Source organism: Salvelinus fontinalis, chromosome 2 (assembly GCF_029448725.1).
Source record: "Salvelinus fontinalis isolate EN_2023a chromosome 2, ASM2944872v1, whole genome shotgun sequence".
In the NCBI taxonomy this organism is placed as follows: Eukaryota; Metazoa; Chordata; class Actinopteri; order Salmoniformes; family Salmonidae; genus Salvelinus; species Salvelinus fontinalis.
The window spans coordinates 91,530,721-91,553,771 of NC_074666.1; the positions used below are offsets into that span (position 1 = coordinate 91,530,721).

Genomic DNA, 23,051 nt, shown 5'->3' on the forward strand with positions numbered 1-23,051 from the left:
GGCCTTCCCCAAACTGTTGCCACAAAGCTGGAAGCACAGAATCATCTAGAATATCATTGTATGCTGTAGAGTTAAGATTTCCCTTCACTGGAACTAAGAGGCCCGAACCATGAAAAACAGCCCCAGACCATTATTCCTCCTCCACCAAACGTTACAGTTGGCACTATGCATTAGTGCAGGTAGCGTTCTCCTGGCATCTGCCAAACCCAGATTCGTCCGTCAGACTGACAGATGGTGAAGCGTGATTTATAATTCAATTCCACTGCTCCAGAGTCCAGTGGCTGCGAGCTTTACACCACCCCAGCCGATGCTTGGCATTGTGCATGGGGATCTTAGTCTTGTGTGCGGCTGCTCGGCCATGGAAACCCATTTCATGAAGCTCCCGACAAACAGTTATTGTGCTGATGTTGCTTCCAGAGCCAGTTTGGAACTCGGCTAGCGCCTTGGTCCTCCTCTCTTCCACATTACGACGAACGTGACAGTCACTGAGTTCTTCAGTACGGGATATTCTACTGCCAATGTTTGTCTATGCAGATTGCATGGCTGTGTGCTCGATTTTATACACCTATCAGAAACGAGTGTGGCTGAAATAGCTGAATCCACTAATTTGAAGGGGTGTCCACATACTGCTGTATATATGCCTTCATATATACACTATATACCCCCCTTACGCTCTCAGAACAGCCACAAACACTCTGTATATCTCCCCTGAGATAGAGGAAGAAGGAGAGAGGAGGTATATTTATTGTAGATCATTATCAGAATGGGACAGTCTAAGGTATGTGTGGGATTCTCTTTAGTCAGAACAGGGATAAATACAGAACAGAGAGAGAGGAGCTGGAAGCATCTGGAAACAAGGATTGTATTGTTCTAACAGAGGAAATACAGAGAGCCTGGGGGTCATGACCCCAACACACACACACACACACACACACACACACACACACACACACACACACACACACACACACACACACACACACACACACACACACACACACACACAGAGAGAGTTCCAGTCCAGTTCTTCTGTCTGATACAGTCACAGTAGGTTTTCTTGATTAAAGGACAGATTTACAGTTTTCAATAAAAACAACTGGAGTAAATCTATTCAATTACATGTAACTTTATTTGTATGACTACAGAAAACAATGTTGCCAAACACAGCTCAGTGTGATGACATGGATCTAGTCTTCTTGGGCTCTGGGAGTCAACCATTACAGAATGCACAACATGACTTGTTTGTGGATCTAGTGTATTTGTTAGTGTAACAGACAGGTGACTACAGGTTTCTCCCTGAGTGTATTTGTTAGTGTAACAGAGACAGAAAGGTGACTACACGCTCCAGACACTGCAGACAGAGTGGGTCTAATGGGTCTTGCTTTCGCAGTCAACAAACACACAAACACACACAAACACACACACACACACACACACACACACACACACACACACACACACACACACACACACACACACACACAGAGGAACCTGTAGTCACCTGTCTGTTACACCAACAAATAGTCTCAGGAAGGAAGTTAATATAACCCACCGTAACCTCAGAAAGTACAACTCCACTCTGAACACACAGCTACCTATAGTCCTGATCTCTAACCATCCCTCCTCCTTCCTTCTGGGAAGTGGAAAGTGATGAGAGAGAAGTAGGAAAAGATTACTGTGTGCTTTCCTGAGAGCCAACTAACTTCCTCGTGATCCAACCAACCACACACACACACACACACACGCACGCACGCACGCACACACACACACACAGACAGACACACAGACACAGACAGACACACATACATTCATCAAATGAAAGCAGATGAGAGCGAGAATCCAACAACATCCAATTATGTAAAATGAGACTCCTCCATTAGCTAATGAAGAATGAAGGGTTCTGGGAATGCAACAGGTCTGGGAATGAAGGGTTCTGGGAATGCAACGGTTCTGGGAATGGAACAGGTCTGGGAATGAAAGGTTCTGGGAATGGAACAGGTCTGGGAATGAAAGGTTCTGGGAATGAAGGGTTCTGGGAATGCAACGGTTCTGGGAATGCAACAGGTCTGGGCTTGGTGTGTGTGATGCTGGGCCGTTGATACATCTGATTTTATACACATGCTCTGCTGGTGCTTTCTGTTTGTGTCAGAGATAGAAGCAGAGATAAACATCAGCTATCTCTGCCACTCCCAAACACACGCTATCTCAGACAGTAGAGATAAACACACCGCTATCTCAGACGGTAGTGATAAACACACCGCTATCTCAGACGGTAGAGATAAACACACCTCTATCTCAGACGGTAGAGATAGAAGCAGAGATAAACACACCGCTATCTCAGACGGTAGAGATAGAAGCAGAGATAAACACACCTCTATCTCAGACGGTAGAGATAAACACACCGCTATCTCAGACGGTAGTGATAGAAGCAGAGATAAACACACCGCTATCTCAGACGGTAGCGATAAACACACCGCTATCTCAGACGGTAGAGATAAACACACCGCTATCTCAGACGGTAGAGATAAACACACCACTATCTCAGACGGTAGTGATAGAAGCAGAGATAAACACACCGCTATCTCAGACGGTAGAGATAGAAGCAGAGATAAACATCAGCTATCTCAGATGGTAGAGATAAACACACCTCTATCTCAGACGGTAGTGATAGAAGCAGAGATAAACACACTGCTATCTCAGACGGTAGTGATAGAAGCAGAGATAAACACACCGCTATCTCAGACGGTAGAGATAAACACACCGCTATCTCAGACGGTAGAGATAAACACACCTCTATCTCAGACGGTAGTGATAGAAGCAGAGATAAACACACCGCTATCTCAGACGGTAGTGATAGAAGCAGAGATAAACACACCTCTATCTCAGACGGTAGAGATAAACACACCTCTATCTCAGACGGTAGAAATAAACACACCGCTATCTCAGACGGTAGAGATAAACACACCTCTATCTCAGACGGTAGTGATAGAAGCAGAGATAAACATCAGCTATCTCAGATGGTAGTGATAAACACACCTCTATCTCAGACGGTAGAGATAGAAGCAGAGATAAACACACCGCTATCTCAGACGGTAGAGATAAACACACCGCTATCTCAGACGGTAGAGATAGAAGCAGAGATAAACACACCTCTATCTCAGACGGTATTGATACACACACGCTATCTCAGACGGTAGAGATAAACACACCGCTATCTCAGACGGTAGAAATAGAAGCAGAGATAAACATCAACTATCTCAGACAGTAGTGATAGAAGCAGAGATAAACACACCGCTATCTCAGATGGTAGAGATAGAAGCAGAGATAAACATCATCTATCTCAGACGGTAGAGATAGAAGCAGAGATAAACACATGCTATCTCAGACGGTAGTGATAGAAGCAGAGATAAACATCAGCTATCTCAGACGGTAGTGATAGAAGCAGAGATAAACACACCGCTATCTCAGACGGTAGAGATAAACACACCACTATCTCAGACGGTAGTGATAAACACACCACTATCTCAGACGGTAGTGATTAACACACCACTATCTCAGACGGTAGTGATAAACACACCACTATCTCAGACGGTAGAGATAAACACACTTCTTCTATCTCTACCGTCTGAGATAGCGGTGTGTTTATCTCTGCTTCTATCTCTACCGTCTGAGATAGCGGTGTGTTTATCTCTACCGTCTGAGATAGCGGTGTGTTTATCTCTACCATCTGAGATAGCGGTGTGTTTATCTCTGCTTCTATCTCTACCGTCTGAGATAGCAGTGTGTTTATCTCTGCTTCTATCTCTACCGTCTGAGATAGTGTGTGTTTATCTCTACCGTCTGAGATAGCGTGTGTTTATCTCTGCTTCTATCACTACCGTCTGAGATAGAGGTGTGTTTATCACTACCGTCTGAGATAGCGGTGTGTTTATCTCTGCTTCTATCACTACCGTCTGAGATAGCGGTGTGTTTATCTCTACCGTCTGAGATAGCGTGTGTTTATCTCTACCGTCTGAGATAGCGGTGTGTTTATCTCTACCGTCTGAGATAGCGGTGTGTTTATCTCTGCTTCTATCTCTACCGTCTGAGATAGTGGTGTGTTTATCTCTGCTTCTATCTCTACCGTCTGAGATAGCGGTGTGTTTATCTCTGCTTCTATCACTACCGTCTGAGATAGTGGTGTGTTTATCTCTGCTTCTATCTCTACCGTCTGAGATAGCGGTGTGTTTATCTCTGCTTCTATCACTACCGTCTGAGATAGCGGTGTGTTTATCTCTGCTTCTATCACTACCGTCTGAGATAGCGGTGTGTTTATCTCTGCTTCTATCACTACCGTCTGAGATAGCGGTGTGTTTATCTCTGCTTATATCACTACCGTCTGAGATAGAGGTGTGTTTATCTCTGCTTCTATCACTACCGTCTGAGATAGCGGTGTGTTTATCTCTGCTTCTATCACTACCGTCTGAGATAGCGGTTTGTTTATCTCTGCTTCTATCTCTACCGTCTGAGATAGTGTGTGTTTATCTCTACCGTCTGAGATAGCATGTGTTTATCTCTGCTTCTATCACTACCGTCTGAGATAGAGGTGTGTTTATCACTACCGTCTGAGATAGCGGTGTGTTTATCTCTGCTTCTATCACTACCGTCTGAGATAGCGGTGTGTTTATCTCTACCGTCTGAGATAGCGTGTGTTTATCTCTACCGTCTGAGATAGCGGTGTGTTTATCTCTACCGTCTGAGATAGCGGTGTGTTTATCTCTGCTTCTATCTCTACCGTCTGAGATAGTGGTGTGTTTATCTCTGCTTCTATCTCTACCGTCTGAGATAGCGGTGTGTTTATCTCTGCTTCTATCACTACCGTCTGAGATAGTGGTGTGTTTATCTCTGCTTCTATCTCTACCGTCTGAGATAGCGGTGTGTTTATCTCTGCTTCTATCACTACCGTCTGAGATAGAGGTGTGTTTATCTCTGCTTCTATCACTACCGTCTGAGATAGAGGTGTGTTTATCTCTGCTTCTATCACTACCGTCTGAGATAGCGGTGTGTTTATCTCTGCTTCTATCTCTACCGTCTGAGATAGCGGTTTGTTTATCTCTGCTTCTATCTCTACCGTCTGAGATAGCGGTTTGTTTATCTCTGCTTCTATCTCTACCGTCTGAGATAGTGGTGTGATTATCTCTGCTTCTATCTCTGCTGTCTGAGATAGCTGATGTTTATCTCTGCTTCTATCTCTACCGTCTGAGATAGTGGTGTGTTTGCGAGTGGCAGAGATGGAAGAAGTAGGGTGACACTAAATCTGATCTAAGGTCAGTTTTAAGGTATTCCTAAAAGTTTGCACTCAGTTAGGACTGAGCAGGAGAGCTGATCCTAGATCTGTGCCTGAAGGCCTATTCTACCCAGAGCACTGACAGTGTGTGGCAGTAGATAGCAGGGCTGTAGTGGCGGTACATGTCCACTAGGGGGCAGCAGCAGGAGGTCTATGTGTCTGTTCCAGTGTTTTTGAGCTGACTATCTCATTACAAACACATGAGAGTGTGGGACAGTCATGTTGCGAGTTACATTAGATGGGCCTAATGTGTGGTTGTATAATCACCTACTATCATCATAGTATTTATTGTGATGTCAGTGTTGAAATCTTTTCAAAACGTTGGTGTTTGAAGTTGTCTTTGTAGAGTGACACACACATGCTGCTCTTCAGCGATGGAATGACTGTTTACTGTTATACTGAAGAGATCAATGCCTGTGCTCTGTCATTAACAGACAATTAGAGAATGAGAGGGGGGGGGGGGGGTAGAGCCAGACAGACAATTAGAGAATGAGAGAGGGGGGGGGAGTGGGGGTAGAGCCAAACAGACAGACAATTAGAGAATGAGAGAGGGGGGGGGGGGGTAGAACCAGAGAGACAGACAATTAGAGAATGAGAGAGAGGAGGGGGGGGGGGGGTAGAACCAGACAGACAGACAATTAGAGAATGAGAGAGAGGGGGGGTAGAACCAGACAGACAGACAATTAGAGAATGAGAGAGGGGGGGGGGGGGGGTAGAACCAGACAGACAGACAATTAGAGAATGAGAGAGAGGGGGGGGGGGGGTAGAGCCAGACAGACAATTAGAGAATGAGAGAGGGGGGGGGGGGGGGTAGAACCAGACAGACAATTAGAGAATGAGAGAGAGGGGGGGGGGGGTAGAACCAGACAGACAGACAATTAGAGAATGAGAGAGAGGGGGGGGGGTAGAGCCAGACAGACAATTAGAGAATGAGAGAGGGGGGGGGGGGGATAGAGCCAGACAGACATACAATTAGAGAATGAGAGGGGGGGGGTAGAGCCAGACAGACAGACAATTAGAGAATGAGAGGGGAGGGGTAGAGAGGGGTAAAGAGAGAGTGAGAGAGTGTGAGAGAGAGAGCGTGAGAGAGAGGTATATATCCTCTGAGGTATAGCGCTTACTACGGTGTTGTTAGTCCTGGCCTGTCTCTGTGTGTGTGCATGTTGACACTCGCTGCACACCAAACATCTCAAATTCCTCTGTGTGTGTGTGTGTGTGTGTGTGTGTGTGTGTGTGTGTGTGTGTGTGTGTGTGTGTGTGTGTGTGTGTGTGTGTGTGTGTGTGTGTGTGTGTGTGTGTGTGTGTGTGTGTGTGTGTGTGTGTGTGTGTGTGTGTTGGACTGGGTGGGTCAGTAAAACTCTTAGATTCTCTCTCTCACACATACACACCCATAACTGGCATTATATTGTGTGTGTATGATGTCAGGGTACAGTTTTAACTGTGTGAGTGTTTCAACAGAGCTGCAGTATCAGTAATCTCTATATCAGTAGTATCAGTAATCTCTATATCAGTAGTATCAGTAGTCTCTATATCAGTAGTCTCTATATCGGTAGTCTCTATATCTGTAGTATCAGTAGTCTCTATATCTGTAGTATCAGTAGTCTCTATATCGGTAGTCTCTATATCTGTAGTATCAGTAATCTCTATATCAGTAGTATCAGTAGTCTCTATATCAGTAGTATCAGTAATCTCTATATCTGTAGTATCAGTAGTCTCTATATCTGTAGTATCAGTAGTCTCTATATCAGTAGTATCAGTAGTCTCTATATCGGTAGTCTCTATATCTGTAGTATCAGTAGTCTCTATATCTGTAGTATCGGTAGTCTCTATATCTGTAGTATCAGTAGTCTCTATATCAGTAGTATCAGTAGTCTCTATATCCGTAGTATCAGTAGTCTCTATATCAGTAGTATCAGTAGTCTCTATATCTGTAGTATCGGTAGTCTCTATATCTGTAGTATCAGTAGTCTCTATATCTGTAGTATCAGTAGTCTCTATATCTGTAGTATCAGTAGTCTCTATATCTGTAGTATCAGTAGTCTCTATATCAGTAGTATCAGTAGTCTCTATAGCTGTAGTATCAGTAGTCTCTATATCAGTAGTATCAGTAGTCTCTATATCTGTAGTATCAGTAGTCTCTATATCTGTAGTATCAGTAGTCTCTATATCGGTAGTATCAGTAGTTTCTATATCGGTAGTCTCTATATCTGTAGTATCAGTAGTCTCTATATCTGTAGTATCAGTAGTCTCTATATCTGTAGTATCAGTAGTCTCTATATCAGTAGTATCAGTAGTCTCTATATCTGTAGTATCAGTAGTCTCTATATCTGTAGTATCAGTAGTCTCTATATCGGTAGTCTCTATATCTGTAGTATCAGTAGTCTCTATATCTGTAGTATCAGTAGTCTCTATATCTGTAGTATCAGTAGTCTCTATAGCTGTAGTATCAGTTAGTGAAGTATCATTTAGTGAGGTATCATTTAGTGAAGTATCATTTAGTGAAGTATCAGTTAGTGAAGTATCATTTAGTGAGGTATCAGTTGGTGAAGTATCATTTAGTGAAGTATTATTTAGTGAAGTATCATTTAGTGAGGTATCATTTAGTGAAATATCATTTAGTGAGGTATCATTTAGTGAGGTATCAGTTAGTGAAGTATCATTTAGTGAAGTATCATTTAGTGAAGTATCATTTGGTGAAATATCAGTTAGTGGGGTATCATTTAGTGAGGTATCATTTAGTGAGGTATCAGTTGGTGAAGTATCATTTAGTGAAGTATCATTTAGTGAAGTATCACTTAGTGAAGTATCATTTAGTGAGGTATCATTTAGTGAGGTATCAGTTGGTGAAGTATCATTTAGTGAAGTATCATTTAGTGAAGTATCAGTTAGTGAAATATCAGTTAGTGAAATATCATTTAATGAAGTATCATTTAGTGAAGTATCAGTTAGTGAGGTATCATTTAGTGAGGTATCAGTTGGTGAAATATCAGTTAGTGAGGTATCATTTAGTGAGGTATCAGTTGGTGAAATATCTTTTAGTGAAGTATCATTTAGTGAAGTATCATTTAGTGAGGTATCATTTAGTGAGGTATCAGTTGGTGAAATATCAGTTAGTGAGGTATCATTTAGTGAGGTATCATTTAGTGAGGTATCAGTTGGTGAAGTATCATTTAGTGAAGTATCATTTAGTGAAGTATCATTTGGTGGGGTATCATTTAGTGAGGTATCATTTAGTGAGGTATCAGTTGGTGAAATATCAGTTAGTGAGGTATCATTTAGTGAGGTATCAGTTGGTGAAGTATCATTTAGTGAAGTATCATTTAGTGAAGTATCATTTGGTGAAATATCAGTTAGTGGGGTATCATTTAGTGAGGTATCATTTAGTGAGGTATCAGTTGGTGAAGTATCATTTAGTGAAGTATCATTTAGTTAAGTATCAGTTAGTGAAATATCAGTTAGTGAGGTATCATTTAGTGAAGTATCATTTAATGAAGTATCAGTTAGTGAAATAAATTAGGTGAGAGAGAGAGCGAGAGAGAGAGAGAGAGAGAGAGAGAGAGAGAGAGAGAGAGAGAAAGAGAGAGAGAGAAAACAAATTGGGGAACAGAGAGAGAGAGAGAGAGACTGAGAGAGAGAGAGAGAGAGAGAGAGAGAGAGAGAGAGAGAGAGAGAGAGAGAGAGAGAGAGAGAGAGAGAGAGAGAGAGAGAGAGAGAATTGGGGAACAGAGAGAGAGAGAGATAGAGAGCGTTAGAGAGAGTTAGAGAGAGAGAGAGAGAGAGAGAGAGAGAGAGAGAGAGAGAGAGAGAGAGAGAGAGAGAGAGAGAGAGAGAGAGAGAGAGAGAGAGAGAGGGGATGTAACAGTCAGAGAGAGCGTGTGTAAAGGGAGAGTGATAGTGGAGGGGGGAGGGGTGAACCTGATACTTCTAGTTTCATCTGGGGGGGTTTCCTTGACAACAGTAGCTGATGAGGCCAGCAGGTGTGTGTGTGTGAATGTACAACATGTGATTGTAATTACTGACTGGCCGTAATGGAGATGCTTTATATGGCAATGCACTGTCCCTAGTGACATCACACACTCCCCGGGAGAACCACAGGAGTGTATTGTGTATGTGTTTAGCACTTGTATAACATGTTGATTGTTACAGCATCAGGCTTCGTCCCAAATGGCACCCTATTCCCTATGTAGTGCAGTACTTTTGACCAGAGTTCTATGTGCACTATATAGGGAATAGCATCGGGTTAGGGCTGCAGCCTGTTTCCATAGTGTGGGATGGAGGAGTGGGATGGGAATGTGAAACCTCTGGTCTGGGAATACGTCGCCTCCCCTTCCTCTCCTCTTCGTGATCACCTGCTTCCCAGAGAAGGAGAAGGACCGTGGACTTCCATCTGTTGTGGACCAGACCAGTAACACAGTAACACACACTGGGAATACGTCACCTCCCCTTCCTCTCCTCTTCATCATCACCTGCTTCCCAGAGAAGGAGAAGGACCGTGGACTTCCATCTGTTGTGGACCAGACCAGTAACACAGTAACACACACTGGGAATACGTCACCTCCCCTCCCTCTCCTCTTTGTCATCACCTGCTTCCCAGAGGAGGAGAAGGACCGTGGACTTCCATCTGTTGTGGACCAGACCAGTAACACAGTAACACACACTGGGAATACGTCACCTCCCCTCCCTCTCCTCTTTGTCATCACCTGCTTCCCAGAGAAGGAGAAGGACCGTGGACTTCCTTGTGTCTTTCTAGATGCTCTGAAACGTTTTCCACATTCCTACCCTTTCTACTTGTGAGACGCAGATACAGAGATATTCTCTGTCTCCAGCAGAGCAGGGTGGAAACATGGGGCACTTCTGGTTCTTTTAGCTGGAGATTTTTATTTTGCAAAGATTTAAACCACTGGAGTAAAGTATGGGAAATATAGCCTCAGAGCAGTTTAACTTCTCTGTGCTACGGATCCCTTTAGCGGGATCATTTTCCTAAACAACCGCTGAATTGCAGGGCGCAAAATATTGCTAAAAATATTTATAATCATGCAATCACAAGTGAAATATACCAAAACACAGCTTAGCTTGTTGTTAATCCACCTATCATGTCAGATTTTGAAAATATGCTTTGCAGCGAAAGCAATCCAAGCTTATGTGAGTGTATCAATCAATGCTACAACAGCTAGCCCCAAATGAGCATGGTCACGAAAGTCAGAAAAGCAATAAAATGAATCGCTTACCTTTGATAATTTTCGGATATTTGCACTCACGAGACTCCCAGTTCACAATAAATGTTATTTTTGTTCGATAAATATTACTTTTGTAACAAAAAAACGCCTTTTGGGTTGTGCGTTATGTTCAGAAAACCAAAGCCTCGTTCCGTTCGACAAAAATTTCAAAAAGTATTCGTAATGTTCGTAGAAACATGTCAAATGTTTTTTATAATCAATCCTCAGGTTGTTTTTAACAAACATAATCGATAATATTTCAACCGGACCGTAACCTATTCAATTTGAGAGAAAAAGAAAATGGAGAGCTACCCCTCTCGCGCGCAGGAACTAATCAAAGGATACCTGACTACTTTTGAAAAATCTCGCTCATTTTGGAATCTGGTTGATACCCCTTTCAATGGAAGAAAGACTGGCAAGGAAACACAGATGTAAAAAAAAATCACTTCCGGGTTAGATTTCCTCAGGTTTTCGCCTGCAGAATCAGTTGTGTTATACTCACAGACAATATTTTGACCGTTTTGGAAACTTTGGAGTGTTTTCTATCCTAATCTGTAAATTATATGCATATTCTACGATCTGGACCTGAGAAATAGTCCGTTTACCTTGGGAACGTTATTTAAAAAAATAAATAATAGTAATCTGACCCCTAGCGTCAAGAGGTTTAATCAGTCTAAACCCAGACCAGTTTAGTCAGTCTAAACCCAGACCAGTCTAAACCCAGACCAGTTTAAACCCAGACCAGTCTAAACCCAGACCAGTTTAGTCAGTCTAAACCCAGACCAGTCTAACCCCAGACCAGTCTAAACCCAGACCAGTCTAAACCCAGACCAGTCTAACCCCAGACCAGTCTAAACCCAGACCAGTCTAAACCCAGACCAGTCTAAACCCAGACCAGTTTAGTCAGTCTAAACCCAGACCAGTTTAGTCAGTCTAAACCCAGACCAGTTTAGTCAGTCTAAACCCAGACCAGTTTAGTCAGTCTGAACCCAGACCAGTTTAGTCAGTCTAACCCCAGACCAGTTTAGTCAGTCTAAACCCAGACCAGTCTAAACCCAGACCAGTCTAAACCCAGACCAGTTTAGTCAGTCTAAACCCAGACCAGTCTAAACCCAGACCAGTCTAAACCCAGACCAGTTTAGTCAGTCTAAACCCAGACCAGTTTAGTCAGTCTAAACCCAGACCAGTCTAACCCCAGACCAGTTTAGTCAGTCTAAACCCAGACCAGTTTAGTCAGTCTGAACCCAGACCAGTTTAGTCAGTCTAACCCCAGACCAGTCTAACCCCAGACCAGTTTAGTCAGTCTAAACCCAGACCAGTTTAGTCAGTCTAAACCCAGACCAGTTTAGTCAGTCTAACCCCAGACCAGTCTAACCCCAGACCAGTTTAGTCAGTCTGACCCCAGACCAGTTTAGTCAGTCTAACCCCAGACCAGTTTAGTCAGTCTAAACCCAGACCAGTTTAGTCAGTCTAAACCCAGACCAGTTTAGTCAGTCTAAACCCAGACCAGTTTAGTCAGTCTAAACCCAGACCAGTTTAGTCAGTTTAAACCCAGACCAGTTTAGTCAGTCTAACCCCAGACCAGTTTAGTCAGTCTAACCCCAGACCAGTTTAGTCAGTCTAAACCCAGACCAGTTTAGTCAGTCTAACCCCAGACCAGTTTAGTCAGTCTAAACCCAGACCAGTTTAGTCAGTCTAAACCCAGACCAGTTTAGTCAGTCTAAACCCAGACCAGTTTAGTCAGTCTAAACCCAGACCAGTCTAACCCCAGACCAGTTTAGTCAGTCTGAACCCAGACCAGTTTAGTCAGTCTGAACCCAGACCAGTCTAAACCCAGACCAGTTTAGTCAGTCTAAACCCAGACCAGTCTAACCCCAGACCAGTTTATTCAGTCTAAACCCAGACCAGTTTAGTCAGTCTAAACCCAGACCAGTTTAGTCAGTCTAAACCCAGACCAGTCTAACCCCAGACCAGTTTAGTCAGTCTGAACCCAGACCAGTTTAGTCAGTCTGAACCCAGACCAGTTTAGTCAGTTTAAACCCAGACCAGTTTAGTCAGTCTAAACCCAGACCAGTTTAGTCAGTCTAACCCCAGACCAGTTTAGTCAGTCTAAACCCAGACCAGTTTAGTCAGTCTAAACCCAGACCAGTTTAGTCAGTCTAACCCCAGACCAGTTTAGTCAGTCTAACCCCAGACCAGTTTAGTCAGTCTAAACCCAGACCAGTTTAGTCAGTCTAACCCCAGACCAGTCTAAACCCAGACCAGTTTAGTCAGTCTAAACCCAGACCAGTTTAGTCAGTCTAAACCCAGACCAGTTTAGTCAGTCTAAACCCAGACCAGTCTAAACCCAGACCAGTTTAGTCAGTCTAAACCCTGACCAGTCTAGTCAGTCTAAACCCAGACCAGTCTAGAGCAGTGTGTCAGAGGAGAGATTCTCTTTAGGGCAGGAGAGTTGTCCTGGACACTGTGACTTTGGCATGAGGAGAACTCCCCCCTGCACACACATACACACACACACACACACGCACACGCACACGCACGCGCACGCACACGCACGCACACGCACACGCACACGCACACGCACACACACACGCACACGCACACACAGGCCTTTCCACTTTTCACTTCTAGTTACCTAACTCAGTTTCCTCTTAAAAAAGAGAGAGAGAGACAGAGAGAGAGAGAGAGAGACAGAGGGAGAGACAGAGAGAGAGACATAGAGAGAAACAGAGGGAGAGAGAGAGAGAGAGAGAGAGAGAGAGAGAGAGAGAGAGAGAGACAGAGAGAGACAGAGAGAGAGACAGAGAGAGAGAGAGAGACAGAGGGAGAGACAGAGAGAGAGACAGAGGGAGAGAGAGAGAGAGAGAAAGAGAGAGAGAGAGAGAGAGAGACAGAGAGAGAGAGAGACAGAGAGAGAGACAGGGAGAGAGACAGAGGGAGAGAGAGACACAGAGGGAGAGACAGAGGGAGAGAGAGAGAGAGAGAGAGAGAGACAGAGGGAGAGACAGAGGGAGATTTAACAGCAGACTCGTACATTTCCTCAATGAAAACAATGTACTGAGCAAATGTCAAATTGTTTTTTTTACCACATTACCGTACAACAGACCATGTATTCACCCTGCACACCCTAATTGACAACCAAATAAACCAAAACAAAGGCAAAGTCTTCTCATCCTTTGTTGATTTCAAAAAATCCTTCGACTCAATTTGGCATGAGGGTCTGCTATACAAATTGATGGAAAGTGGTGTTGGGGGTAAAACATACGACATTATAAAATCCATGTACACAAACAACGAGTGTGCGGTTAAAATTGGCAAAATACACACAAATTTCTTCCTACAGGGTCGTGGGGAGAGACAGGGATGCAGCTTTATCCCCACCCTCTTCAACAAAAATATCAACGAATTGGCGCGGGCACTAGAACAGTCTGCAGCACCCGGCCTCACCCTACTAGAATCTGAAGTCAAATGTCTACTGTTTGCTGATGATCTGGTGCTTCTGTCACCAACCAAGAAGGCTCTACAGAGGCACCTAGATATTCTACAAAGATTCTGCCAGACCTAGGCCCTGAGAGTAAATCTCAGTAAGACAAAAATAATGGTGTTCCAATAAAGGTCCAGTCGCCAGGACCACAAATACAAATTCCATCTAGACACCATTGCCCTAGAGCACACAAAAAACTATACATACAGTGGGGAGAATAAGTATTTGACACACTGTCGATTTTGCAGGTTTTCCTACTTACAAAGCATGTAGAGGTCTGTAATTTTTATCATAGGTACACTTCAACTGTGAGAGACGGAATCTAAAACAAAAATCCAGAAAATCACATTGTATGATTTGTAAGTAATTAATTTGCATTTTATTGCATGACATAAGTATTTGATCACCTACCAACCAGTAAGAATTCCGGCTCTTTTTTTGTATTGTTTATTTCACTTTTGTATAATATCTACCTCACTTGCTTTGGCAATGTTAACACATGTTTCCCATGCCAATAATGCCCCTTGAATTGAATTGAATTGAATTGAAAGAGACAGAGAGAGAGACAGAGAGAGAGAGAGAGAGACAGAGATAGAGTGAGAGACAGAGAGAGAGACAGAGAGAGACAAACAGAGAGAGAGACAGAGAGCGAGAGAGAGAGAGACAGAGAGAGAGACAGAGAGAGAGAGACAGAGAGAGAGACAGAGAGACAGAGAGAGAGACAGAGAGACAGAGAGAGAGACAGAGAGAGAGACAGAGAGAGAGACAGAGACAGAGAGAGAGACTGAGAGAGAGACAGAGAGAGAGACATAGAGGTTTCCAGCTGGTTAAAGATATAGTCAGGAAGCTGTTGCCCCACAGGGCAGGAAATGCATCACCCTTTGACACACTGTCCGACACGCCCACACACGCATGAACACGCCCACACATGCATGCACACACACGTACACACACACACACACACACACGCATGCATGCACACACACACACACACACACGGGCCGACACACCCATCCACACACACACTGGCGGTCTTCTAACTGAACTGGGATCCTGAGTACTTCTCTGTTTATTGAATACAGGGTACTGTTATCAGCACATGGTTTCCTGACTGCTCCTGTCTCCACTAGAGGTAAAGAACTGTTTCCATTATTCTGACGGGGTAGAGGAGAGGGCAGTGTGAGGGGGAAGGAGAGAAGGGGATGAGAAGAGAGGAGTTTAAGGGGTGAGGGCCCTCGGTGCCTTCAATAATGGCCTACCGTCTCAAAGGAATCACAACAGGTCTGCTTTCTTATCTCTCTGTCTCTCTGTGTCTCTCTCTGTCTTTCTCTCTGTCTGTCTCTCCCTCTGCCTGTCTCTGTCTCTGTCTCTGTCTGTCTCTGTTTCTTTCTCTCTCTTTCTCTCTGTCTGTCTCTCCCTCTGTCTGTCTCTGTCTCTCTCTGTCTGTCTCTGTTTCTTTCTCTCTGTCTTTCTCTCTGTCTGTCTCTCCCTCTGTCTCTCTCTGTCTGTCTCTGTTTCTTTCTCTCTGTCTTTCTCTCTGTCTGTCTCTCCCTCTGTCTCTCTCTGTCTGTCTCTGTCTCTCTTTCTATCTCCCTGTTTGTCTATCAGTGAGTTTCCTTTGTTTAAATCAGCATTGATTGACTGCTGTGTGTTAACCACATACAGAGAACTACACAGGGAAGTGTTTAAATAGTCATGTAGCTATGTGTGTAGCCATACTGCTATGTAGCTACGTGTGTATACATACTGCTATGTAGCTATGTGTGTATACATACTGCTATGTAGCTATGTGTGTAGCCATACAGCTATGTAGCTATGTGTGTAGCCATACTGCTATGTAGCTATGTGTGTAGCCATACTGCTATTTAGCTATGTGTGTAGCCATACTGCTATTTAGCTATGTGTGTAGCCATACTGCTATGTAGCTATGTGTGTAGCCATACAGCTATGTAGCTATGTGTGTAGCCATACTGCTATTTAGCTATGTGTGTAGCCATACTGCTATTTAGCTATGTGTGTAGCCATACTGCTATTTAGCTATGTGTGTAGCCATACTGCTATGTAGCTATGTGTGTAGCCATACTGCTATGTAGCTATGTGTGTAGCCATACTGCTATTTAGCTATGTGTGTAGCCATACTGCTATTTAGCTATGTGTGTAGCCATACTGCTATTTAGCTATGTGTGTAGCCATACAGCTATGTAGCTATGTGTGTAGCCATACAGCTATGTAGCTATGTGTGTAGCCATACTGCTATTTAGCTATGTGTGTAGCCATACAGCTATTTAGCTATGTGTGTAGCCATACAGCTATGTAGCTATGTGTGTAGCCATACAGCTATGTAGCTATGTGTGTAGCCATACTGCTATGTAGCTATGTGTGTAGCCATACTGCTATTTAGCTATGTGTGTAGCCATACTGCTATTTAGCTATGTGTGTAGCCATACTGCTATTTAGCTATGTGTGTAGCCATACTGCTATGTAGCTATGTGTGTAGCCATACTGCTATTTAGCTATGTGTGTAGCCATACTGCTATGTAGCTATGTGTGTAGCCATACTGCTATTTAGCTATGTGTGTAGCCATACAGCTATGTAGCTATGTGTGTAGCCATACTGCTATTTAGCTATGTGTGTAGCCATACTGCTATTTAGCTACGTGTGTAGCCATACTGCTATTTAGCTATGTGTGTAGCCATACTGCTATTTAGCTACGTGTGTAGCCATACTGCTATGTAGCTATGTGTGTAGCCATACTGCTATTTAGCTATGTGTGTAGCCATACTGCTATTTAACTACGTGTGTAGCCATACTGCTATTTAGCTACGTGTGTAGCCATACAGAGAAACGGAGAGAGGTGGAGAGAGAGTTTTTATTATTTTTCCTGATTTTCTTAATAACTGTAAGATGTAAATAGCATCTAGTTCCTGGAGGCTGTTGCCGTAGTGATAACCAAAATATACTGTACCGGTATTTGTGGAGAAATAAAACTGTTTATTTGATCACAGAGTGATAGTCACAGACTAGAAAGAGAGAGAGATGAGAGACAGGAGGGTGTATGGGAGGGAGAGGGGTGTATGGGAGGGAGGAGGGGTGTATGGGAGGGAGAGGGGTGTATGGGAGGGAGAGGGGTGTATGGGAGGGAGGAGGGGTGTATGGGAGGGAGAGGGGTGTATGGGGGGAGGAGGGGTGTATGGGGGGAGGTGTGCATGGGAGGGAGGAAGGGTGTATGGGGGAGGAGGGGTGTATGGGGGGGGAGGAGGGGTGTATGGGGGGGAGGAGGGGTGTATGGGGAGGGAGGAGGGGTGTATGGGGAGGGAGGAGGGGTGTATGGGGGGGAGGAGGGGTGTATGGGGGGGAGGGGTGTATGGGAGGGAGGAGGGGTGTATGGGAGGGAGGAGAGGTGTATGGGAGGGAGGAGGGGTGTATGGGGGGAGGAGGGGTGTATGGGAGAGAGGAGAGGTGTATGGGAGGGAGGAGGGGTGTATGGGGAGGAGGGGTGTATGGCAGGGAGGAGGGGTGTATGGGGGGGAGGAGGGGTGTATGGCAGGGAGGAGGGGTGTATGGGGAGGGAGGGGTGTATGGGGAGGAGGGGTGTATGGCAGGGAGGAGGGGTGTATGGGGAGGAGGGGTGTATGGCAGGGAGGAGGGGTGTATGGGGGGGAGGAGGGGTGTATGGGGGGGAGGAGGGGTGTATGGGGTTAGGAGGGGTGTATGGGGGGAGGAGGGGTGTATGGGGGGAGGGGTGTATGGGGGGGAGGAGGGGTGTATGGGGGGAGGAGGGGTGTATGGGGGGAGGAGGGGTGTATGGGGAGGAGGGGTGTATGGGGGGAGGAGGGGTGTATGGGGGGGGGGGTGTATGGGGGGGAGGAGGGGTGTATGGGGGGAGGGGTGTATGGGGGGGAGGAGGGGTGTATGGGGGGGAGGAGGGGTGTATGGGGGGAGGGGTGTATGGGGGGGAGGAGGGGTGTATGGGGTTAGGAGGGGTGTATGGGGGGAGGAGGGGTGTATGGGGGGAGGGGTGTATGGGGGGAGGAGGGGTGTATGGGGGGGAGGAGGGGTGTATGGGGGGGAGGAGGGGTGTATGGGGAGGGAGGAGGGGTGTATGGGGAGGGAGGAGGGGTGTATGGGTCCGCACAGGCTACTTTCTTCAGAGAACTGCTGTCTCTACAGACAGAGAAACGGTTTCTACTCATTGATTTTATAGGTCAATTACTTCTAGGGTTGAATCTGCAGTAGGCAGAGAGCTCTCATTCTCTCCCCATAGACACACACACACACACACACACACACACACACACACACACACACACACACACACACACACACACACACACACACACACACACACACACACACACACACACACACACACACACACACACACACATACACACAAACACAAACACAAACACACCCACATTTAAATACACAGACATTCACACCAATTCACACTTGCCATAAGTCTGGCGACCCAGCTACTGGTGTGTAAATGAGTCTTAGAAAGGAGAGAGGGATGGGGGAGGGAAGGAAGGGGGGAGGGAGTGCTAGGCAGCAGAGAGGTGAAGTCCTCTGTTGGATTAGTGGAAGCTCCTTGAGCCAATCTGCATGTGAATGGCTGTGAGCTGCATCAGCCATCACCCCCCCTGCTCTCACACACACAGAGAGAGAGAGACAAGACAGCGAGGTAGTGCAAGAGAGAGAGAGGGAGAAAGTCAGTCAGAGAGAGAGAGACAGAGAGGTAGAGGATTTAGAGGCATCAGCTCAAATCCTCCCCATCGCCTCTCCAGCTCAGGAAAGCGAGTGGATAAACTGAGCAAAGAAAGAAAAGAAAAAGGACTTTCTCCTTCTCTTCTTCTCTGCCTGGTGGGCAGGCAGCTGTATGGTTGAGGACTGGAGCGTTGAGAGAACGGGAATCGGACTGGCTTTTGTGAATGAGAGAAGGTAGGAATCTTTTATATCCTCCCCCTGCGGCCTCTATGGGCCGATCTCAATGCCTCTTCAAACCATGAGACCTGGCTGGATCGGTCCACTTCAGCGGTGGGAAAAAGGGGGGAAGGGCAACAGTCTGGACCGGGCTGTTACAATGCATGTTTTTCTGAATAATGGGATTTTCTTCAAAAGTAAAAGTAAAAGAATGTCTTGGTTTACTTTGAATGGCAGTATGTTTTGGTCTGAGCCTCGATGCTGAGAAATATTTAGTAGGAAGGTTTCTGTTGTTAGTTGTTGACTAGTGAATGTTTGTGGTTGTGGCCATGTGATACAGCACATGTTGATGAACCTCACTGCTCTTTCATATGTAAAGTGTGACACCATTTTACCAGTGCTGTGTCTCTACCCCCCCCCCCCCCCCCCCTCTGTCACTGTGGAGCTAACTGTTGCTCAACACTCTTTTGTGTGTGTGCGTGCGTGTGCGTGTGTGTGTGTGCGTGCGTGCGTGTGTGTGCGTGTGTGCGTGCGTGCGTGTGTTTGCGTGCGTGCTCTTTATGAGGCAAGAAATGTGCTATCACATCATTTTGGTAATCTTTGGTAATTCTCTGAGGAACGTGCTGATACAGTGTTGATCCACTAACTGTGTAGAGCTGTGTTCATCATCGAATCCCGGTTCAGTCAGGTGATGATTCCCTGATTCCCTGATTCATCAATATTTATTAATTAAGGCACAGCGGAAGCAATAGTGGTTAAACTGGGTCTAGCTAAGAGACGGGTTCAGGAAGGAGACGTGGTTAAACTGTGTCTAGCTAAGAGACGGGTTCAGAAAGGAGACGTGGTTAAAACTTCTTCTGGCTGCAAGCCCGACGTCGGTACACTTATGACAACAGCCAACTCAAGTGCAGGGGGCGAAATTCAAAATATATATTTTTTTTTAAATATTTAACTTTCACACATTAACAAGTCCAATACAGCATATGAAAGGTACACATCTTGTGAATCCAGCCAACATGTCCGATTTTTTAAATGTTTTACAGGAAAGACACAATATGTAAATCTATTAGCTAACCACGTTAGCAAAAGACACCACTTTTTTTACTCCACCAGTTTTTTACTCCATCAGTAGCTATCACAAATTCGACCAAATAAAGATATAAATAGCCACTAACCAAGAAACAACTTCATCAGATGACAGTCTGATAACATATTTATTGTATAGCATATGTTGTGTTAGAAAAATGTGCATATTTCAGGTATAAATCATAGTTTACATTGCAACTACAGTCAGAAATTGTACCGAAAGCAGCCATAATAATTACAGGCACCAACGTCAAATACCTAATTACTCATCATAAAACATTTCTGAAAAATACATAGTGTACAGCAAATGAAAGACAGGCATCTTGTGATTCCAGACAATATTTCCGATTTATTAAGTGTTTTACAGCGGGAAAAAAATGTAGCGTTATATTAGCTTAGCACAATAGCCAGAAACACTTGGTCGCCGGCGACTACGACAGATATATGAAATAACATCATAAAATGGATCTTACTTTTGCTGATCTTTCATCAGAATGTTGGACAAGGTGTCCTTTGTCCAGAACAGTCGTTGTTTGGATTCAGAACGGCAACTTTCCCTCTTCATTTAGCAAGCGCACTAGCCGGGTGGCACGACACTCTCCATGTCAACAAACGGAAGAGAACGGAACACGACAAAACTCCCGAAAAAAATTCAATAATCTGATGAAACTATATTGAAAAAACATACTTTACGATGATATGGTGACATGTATCAAATAAAATCAAAGCCGGAGATTGTAGTCGCCTATAACGGCAGCTAAACAAAAGGCAATCCCACTGTCCAGCTCTCGCTCTTCAGAGTACCGAAAATGGGGGACACGTCATTCCAAGATGATGTGTTCCATCTCAGACCAAGATAATCACCTAATTTCTTCTCTCACAGCCTCTTGACACCCAGAGGAAGGTGTATGACGTGCATGTATACTAATAGGTCTTGTGCCCATTTATAGGCAGGAAGAAGAACAGAGCATCGATTTCAGACTTTCCACTTCCTGGTCAGGAAATGTGCTGCAGAATGAGTTCTGTTTCACTCAGAGAAATAATTCAAACGGTTTTAGAAACTAGATAGTGTTTTCTATCCAATAGTAATAATAATATGCATATTGTACGAGCAAGAATTGAGTATGAGGCCGTTTGAAATGGACACCTTTTATCTGGCTACTCAATACTGCCCCTTGCAGCCCAAACAGGTTAAACTGGGCTAGCTAAGAGACGGGTTCAGGAAAGAGACGTGGTTAAACTGGGTCTAGCTAAGAGACGGGTTCAGAAAGAAGACGTGGTTAAACTGGATCTAGCTAAGAGACGGGTTCAGAAAGGAGACCTGGTTAAACTGTGTCTAGCTAAGAGAAGACGTGGTTAAACTGGGTCTAGCTAAGAGACGGGTTCAGACAGAAGACGTGGTTAAACTGGATCTAGCTAAGAGACGGGTTCAGGAAGGAGACGTGGTTAAACTGGGTCTAGCTAAGAGACGGGTTCAGAAAGAAGACGTGGTTAAACTGGGTCTAGCTAAGAGACGTGTTCAGGAAGGAGACGTGGTTAAACTGGGTCTAGCTAAGAGACGGGTTCAGGAAGGAGACGTGGTTAAACTGGGTCTAGCTAAGAGACGGGTTCAGACAGAAGACGTGGTTAAACTGGGTCTAGCTAAGAGACGGGTTCAGGAAGACGTGGTTAAACTGGGCTAGTTGCCATCTTGTGCCAACAGTAAACACACCTCCATCTCACTACAGCTAATGTTCATGACATCCAGTTGGAGGAAGATGGACCGTCAACAAGACTTTACACGTATAGAAAGTAACATCTATTCTTCTGCAGAAGCAGGAAATGTGAATTATAATTCATAGACATGTTTGTAAGGGTTGATCAAATGTTTAGATAAAGTTCAAATCTGACATTTCAAAGTAGAAATGACAAACTTTAGAAGCCCTTTTAATACTCAAATACACGTTTACAGTTTGGACTTAAATCTGTTTGAAAATCCATGGTAAGACTTGAAAATGGTTGTCTAGCAATGATCAACAATCAATATGTTGATCAAATATTACACAATCCAGGTGTGTAAAGCTCTTAGAGACTTACCCAGAAAGACTCTGAAAGACAGACAGCTGTAATCACGGCCAAAGGTGATTCTAACATGTATTGACTCAGGGATGTGAATACGTATGTAAATTAGATATTTTTGTATTTAATTTTCAATACATTTTGAGAAAAAACATCTATAAACATGTTTTGACAGTGTCATTATGGGGTATTGTGTGTAGATGGGTGAGAATTTATTTATTTTTAATCTATTTTGATTTCAGGCTGGAACACATGAAAATGTAGAGTAAGTCAAGGGTATGAATACTTTCTGAAGGCCCTCTGTTCATCATCTCTCCTCTTCTTCTCCTTTCATCTCCTCTGTTCATCATCTGTTATTCTCCTCTTCTCTCCTCTGTTCATCATCTCTCCTCTTCTCCTTTCCTCTCCCCTGTTCATCATCTCTCCTCTCCTCTGTTCATCATCTCTCCTCTTCTCCTTTCCTCTCCTCTGTTCATCATCTCTCCTCTCCTCTGTTCATCATCTCTCCTCTTCTCCTTTCCTCTCCTCTTTTCATCATCTCTCCTCTTCTCCTTTTCTCTCCTCTTTTCATCATCTCTCCTCTTCTCCTTTCCTCTCCTCTTTTCATCATCTCTCCTCTTCTCCTTTTCTCTCCTCTTTTCATCATCTCTCCTCTTCTCCTTTTCTCTCCTCTGTTCATCATCTCTCCTCTTCTCCTTTCCTCTCCTCTGTTCATCATCTCTCCTCTTCTCCTTTCCTCTCCTCTTTTCATCATCTCTCCTCTTCTCCTTTTCTCTCCTCTGTTCGTCATCTGTTCTCCTCTCCTCTGTTCATCATCTGTTCTCCTCTGTTCATCATCTGTTCTCCTCTCCTCTGTTCTCCTCTCCTCTGTTCATCATCTGTTCTCCTCTCCTCTGTTCATCATCTGTTCTCCTCTCCTCTGTACATCATCTGTTCTCCTCTGTTCATCATCTGTTC

At 44.5% G+C, this 23,051-nt stretch overlaps 1 protein-coding gene across 4 annotated transcripts in view; it reads left to right on the plus strand.

The window, feature by feature from the left end:
- Positions 1-23,051, plus strand: part of LOC129831672 (neuronal-specific septin-3-like) — a 201,696-nt gene that overhangs the window by 116,164 nt on the left and 62,481 nt on the right. The window contains exon 1 of one of the 4 annotated variants that reach the window (XM_055895061.1): positions 15,040-15,158. The exons of 1 other annotated variant lie outside the window; for it this stretch is intronic. Coding sequence is in view for 2 of the 3 variants with exons in the window: in XM_055895045.1 (XP_055751020.1) it covers positions 15,277-15,307 (31 nt within the window). In the remaining variant the exon portion in view is untranslated. Of the gene's footprint in view, positions 1-15,039; positions 15,159-15,246; positions 15,308-18,591; positions 18,969-23,051 lie in introns of those variants that run through there. 2 more of the 4 variants (XM_055895045.1, XM_055895052.1) reach the window with 2 other exon arrangements.